The sequence below is a fragment of the Rhodamnia argentea genome, chromosome 10 (assembly GCF_020921035.1).
Source record: "Rhodamnia argentea isolate NSW1041297 chromosome 10, ASM2092103v1, whole genome shotgun sequence".
Taxonomy (NCBI): domain Eukaryota; kingdom Viridiplantae; phylum Streptophyta; class Magnoliopsida; order Myrtales; family Myrtaceae; genus Rhodamnia; species Rhodamnia argentea.
The window spans coordinates 18,101,969-18,107,439 of NC_063159.1; the positions used below are offsets into that span (position 1 = coordinate 18,101,969).

General features: G+C 40.2%; 1 protein-coding gene across 1 annotated transcript; it reads left to right on the forward strand.

The window, feature by feature from the left end:
- The first annotated feature begins 406 nt into the window (after window positions 1-406).
- On the forward strand, window positions 407-1,306 carry LOC115752334 (HMG1/2-like protein). The gene is made up of 4 exons (XM_048271844.1): window positions 407-538; window positions 594-692; window positions 775-854; window positions 1,255-1,306. The coding sequence occupies exons 1-4, from the start codon at window positions 407-409 to the stop codon at window positions 1,304-1,306; spliced, it is 363 nt and encodes a 120-aa protein (XP_048127801.1).
- The last annotated feature ends 4,165 nt before the right edge of the window (window positions 1,307-5,471 follow it).

The following is a 5,471-nucleotide window of genomic DNA, read 5'->3' on the forward strand; positions in this document are numbered from 1 at the left end:
TTGCATTCTAATATTTAAACATTCTAACACTATTGGTTTATGCGAAGGCTGGATTTTGGCGAAAGAATAAGAGTGAAAAATATAGAATTGGGAAGCAAACTAGGGGTCCGGAAAGATTTGAATTCAGGAGTTATGTTATGATGCCATGTAAAATTTTGTAAAATTAATATCAACCGTTCTAAAAGTTTAAACGATTAGATTGAGGCGCGATCTACATTTACATATTTTTACAAAAAGGAAGGTTAACCATATTAAATGTCTTTGAACGGAGTAATGGGTCATGGCCGGAGACTTGTTTGGCCCATGTTGTAGTGGAAATCAAGACATCTTTTCACCCTCTCCCGGTCTCGCCTTTCACCTCTCCCTTTTCACCCTTTCTTCTATCTCAACAATCTATCCAAATGGTATGGGACGCAAGAAGAAGAACGAGTCCATCCAGATCCAGGATCCTCGACTACTGAAGCAGCCATGCAAGGCTGTCTCCGAGAAGAAAGAGGGAGGTAGGAGCAGCTCTACTCCTGTTATGCCTTTGGCATATGTGCTTTTTATGTGACGACTCTTATCTTGTTTTTGTGTTTGTTTTTTACTGTCAGTCGATGATTAGTTTTATATGCGGGGAGAATTTCATGAAGGAATACGATCAAAAGTTACTGGAAGCAGCCGCAGCAAAATGGGATTCCATGTCCCAAGAGGTGAGATAGCCCTTCTTCCCTTTTGAAAATAGCATTATGAATAAGCATTACAAACCTTTTGATTCAACCTCATTTTATGCAGGAAAAGTGTCCACACGTCCAAAAAGCCTTAGAGACGACGGCTTCATACGAGAGACTTGCTAAATCGCTGCGTAAGGCAAGGTCAGCGGTGTCGGTTTCGACCTCTGATGACCGGGAGGTCAAGATTTTCCAAGACTCGAGTTTTCCCGATTCCCGTGGCAGTCACAAACCTAATTATTTTCGGCTCGTTTCGGGTTCTGGTTCGGGTTCCCGTTGATGATGCGGGGGTTTGGGATCTCAAAGTCCTCTACCGATATTAATAGGCATTGTGTTCCCTTTTTGTTTGTTCATTCGGAACTTTTAAAATTTTGACTTGTTGTGCAAGTTTTCCCACGAGATTCTCGTTTTTTATTGTTGTGATTCCCGAGATCACACTTGAACGTGGTAGTGTTTTTTTAAGTTATCACTCGTGGAAGCTGAATGACCTATTTTACATATGCCCATCAAGATGCTTGTTTTTGTTTTTATTTTTTTATTATAGGTCAATGACTGTTTTTACATACAAGAAGGATTTCGTGAAGGAATACAATTGAAAGTTCCCAAAAACAGCCACAGCAAAATGGGATTCTACGATCGAAAGTTCGTTGATTATTATTATTATTTTTTACATATGCGTGGCGGCTCTGCTCCTGCCATGCCAAAGCCACGTCCCTTGGCATATGTGCTTTTTGTGTGAGGGCTCTTATCTTGTTTTGTTTTTTTTTTTTACTATCGGTCGCCGATTGTTTTTACATACGGGGAGGATTTCATGAAGGAATACGATCGAAAGTTCTCGAAGTAGCCGCAACAAAATGTGATTCTATATCCATAGAGGTGAGATTGCCCTTCTTCCCCCTTTTGAAAATAGCATTATGAATAAGTGTTACAAACCTTTTGATGCAACCTCCTTTTATGCGGGAAAAGTGTCCATAAGTCGAAAAAGCCTTAGAGACAAGGGCTTCGTTCGAGAGACTTGCTGATTCGCGGCGTAAGGCAAGGCCGGTGGTATCAATTTCGACCTCCGATGACAAGGAGGTCAGTACTTTCCAATACTCGGAGTATTCCTGATTCCCGTGGCAATCACAAACCGAATTATTTTGGGCTCATTTCATGTTTCGGTTGACGATGCGGGGGTTTGGGATCTCAAAGTCCTCTGCCGATATTGATGGGCTTTGTGTTCCCTTTTTGTCTTTTCATTCGGAACTTTTATAATTTTGACTTGTTGTGCAAGTTTTCCCACGAGATTCTCATTTTTGTTGTTGCGATTCCCGAGATCATACTTAAACGTGGTATTGTTTTTTTAAGTAGTCAATCAGAAGCGCTAAATGACATGTTTTACATATGCGCATCAAGATGCTTGTTTTTGTTTTTATTTTTTTACTATCGGTCGATGATTGTTTTTACATACGGGGAGGATTTCATGAAGGAATACGATCAAAAGTTCTCGGAAGTAGCCGCAGCAAAATGAGATTCTACAATCGAAAGATTGCTAATAGTTTTTGTTTTTGTTTTTTTTACATATGCGTAGCAGCTCTGCTCCTGCCATGCCAAAGCCGCCTTCCTTGGCATATGTGATTTTTGTGTGAGAGCTCTTATCTTGTTTTTGTTTTTTCTTTCTACTATCGATCGCTGATTATTTTTACAAAAATGGAAGATTTCATGAAGGAATACGATCGAAAGTTCCAAGAAGCGATCGCAACAAAATGGGATTCTATATCCCGAGAGGTGAGATTGCCCTTCTTCCCCCTTTTGAAAATAGCCTTATGAATAAGTGTTACAAACCTTTTGATTCAACCTCCTTTTATGCGGGAAAAATGTCCACATGTCGAAAAAGCTTTAGAGATGAGGGCTTCGTTCGAGAGACTTGCTGAGACGCTGCGTAAGGCGGGGCCAGCAGCATCGGTTTTGACCTCTGATGACGAGGACGTCGGCACTTTCCGGTACTCCAAGTTTTCCCGATTCCCGTGGCAGTCACAAACCTAATTATTTTGGCCTCATTCCAAGTTCAGATTCAGGTTCCAATTGATGATGCGGGGTTTGGGATTTCAAAATCTTTTGCCGATATTGATGGGCCTTGTGTTCCCTTTTTGTCTATTCATTCGGAACTTTTAGAAATTCAACTTGTTGTGCAAGTTTTCCCGTGAGATTCTCATTTTTTTGTTGTTGTGATTCGCGGGATCATACTTAAACGTGGTATTGTGTATTTAAGTTGTCACTCAGAATCGCTGAATGACCCGTTTTACATATGCACATCAAGGTGCTTGCTTTTGTTTTTAATTTTTTTTTACTATCCGTCGCTGATTGTTTTTACATACGGGGAGGATTTCATGAAGGAATACGAGCGAAAGTTCTTAGAAGCAGCTGCAGTAAAATGGGATTCTACGATCGAAATTTCGCTAATTGTTTTTGTTTTTGTTTTTTTTTTTTTTACATATAGGCAACAGCTCTGCTCCCGCCATGCCAAAGCCGCCTCCCTTGACATATGTGCTTTTTGTGTGAGGGCTCTCATATATATATATATATTACTATCGATCGTTGATTGTTTTTACATATAAGGAGGATTTCATGAAGGAATACGATCGAAAGTTTCCGGAAGAAGTCGCAGCAAAATGGGATTCTATATCCTTGGAGGTGAGAAAGCCCTTCTTCCCCCTTTTAAAAATAGCATTATGAATAAGTGTTACAAACCTTTTGATTCAACCTCCTTTTATGCATGAAAAGTATCCATACATCGAAAAAGCCTTAGAGCCAAGGGCTTCGTTCGAGAGACTTGATGACTCGCTGCGTAAAGTAGTGCTAGCAGCATCAATTTCGACCTCTGATGACTAGGAGGTCAAGACTTTCTAGTACTCGGAGTATACCCGATTCCCGTGGTAGTCGCAAACCTAATTATTTTGAGTTCATTCCAGGTTCAAGTTCGGGTTTCGGTAGATGATGTGGGGGTTTGGGATCTCAAAGTCCTCCACCAATATTGATGGGCCTTGTGTCCCTTTTTGTCTATTCATTCGGAATTTTTAGAATTTTGACTTGCTGTGCAAATTTTCCCACGAGATTCTCATTTTTTGTTGTTGTGATTCCCGAGATCACACCTAAACGTAGTAGTGTTTTTTTAAGTTGTCACTCAGAAGCGCTGAATGACCGATTTTACATATGCACATCAAGATGCTTGTTTTTGTTTTTTTACTATCGATCATTGATTGTTTTTATATACAGGGAAGATTTCACGAAGGAATACGATCGAAAGTTTTCGGAAGCAACCACAGCAAAATGGGATTCTACGATCAAAAGTTCAATGATTGTTTTTGTTTCTTTTTGTCCCTATGTGCAGTAGCTCCGCTCTTACCATGGCAAAGCCAGCTCCCTTGGTATATGTGCTTTTTGAGCGAGTGCTCTTCTCTTGTTTTTGATTTTGTTTTTTACTATCGATCGCTGATTGCTTTTACATACATGGAGGATTCCATGAAGGAATACGATCGAAAGTTCCCAAAAACAGCCACGGCAAAATGGGATTCTACGATCGAAAGTTCACTCGATTATTTTTTTTTTTTTTACTTATGCGTGGCGGCTCCGGTCTTGCCATGCCAAAGCGCCCCTTGGCAAATATGCTTTTTGTGTGAGGGCTCTTATCTTGTTTTGTTTTTTTTTTTTTTACTATCGGTCGCTGATTATTTTTACATGCGGGGAGGATTTCATGAAGGAATACGATCGAAAGTTCCCGAAGTAGCCGCAACAAAATGTGATTCTATATCCATAGAGGTGAGATTGCCCTTCTTCCCCCTTTTGAAAATAGCATTATGAATAAGTGTTACAAACCTTTTGTTGCAACCTCCTTTTATGCAGGAAAAATGTCCATACGTCGAAAAAGCCTTAGAGACAAGGGCTTCGTTCGAGAGACTTGCTGATTCGCAGCGTAAGGCGGGGCCAACGGCATCAATTTCGACCTCCGATGACGAGGAGGTCAGGATTTTCCAGTACTCGGAGTATTCCCGATTCCCGTGGCAATCACAAACCGAATTATTTTGGGCTCATTTCAGGTTCACGTTCGGGTTCCGGTTGATGATGCGAGGGTTTGGGATCTCAAAGTCCTCTGCCGATATTGATGGGCTATGTGTTCCCTTTTTGTCTTTTCATTCGGAACTTTTATAATTTTGACTTGTTGTGCGGTTTTCCCATGAGATTCTCGTTTTTGTTGTTGCGATTCCCGAGATCATACTTAAACGTGGTTGTGTTTTTTTTAAGTAGTCAATCGAAGCGCTAAATGACATGTTATACATATGCGCATCAAGATGCTTGTTTTTGTATTTATTTTTTTACTATCGGTCGATGATTGTTTTTACATACGGGGAGGATTTCATGAAGGAATACGATCGAAAGTTCCCGGAAGTAGCCGCAACAAAATGAGATTCTACAATCGAAAGATTGCTGATTGTTTTTGTTTTGTTTTTTTTTACATATGCATAGCAGCTCTGCTCCCGCCATGCCAAAGCCGCCTTCCTTGGCATGTGTTCTTTTTGTGTGAGAGCTCTTATCTTGTTTTTGTTTTTTCTTTCTACTATCGATCGCTGGTTATTTTTACAAAAATGGAGTATTTCATGAAGGAATACGATCAAAAGTTACTGGAAGCAGTTGTAGCAAAATGGGATTCTATATCCCGAGAGGTGAGATTGCCCTTCTTCCCCCTTTTGAAAATAGCATTATGAATAAGTGTTACAAACCTTT

Bases quoted from the DNA above. Each gene is read 5' to 3' on its own strand.
- LOC115752334 (XM_048271844.1), top strand. From the start codon at position 407: ATGGGACGCAAGAAGAAGAACGAGTCCATCCAGATCCAGGATCCTCGA. The intron at 539-593 runs GTGCTTTTTATG...TTTTACTGTCAG, and splicing joins CTGTTATGCCTTTGGCATAT to TCGATGATTAGTTTTATATG. The intron at 693-774 runs GTGAGATAGCCC...CATTTTATGCAG, and splicing joins GGGATTCCATGTCCCAAGAG to GAAAAGTGTCCACACGTCCA.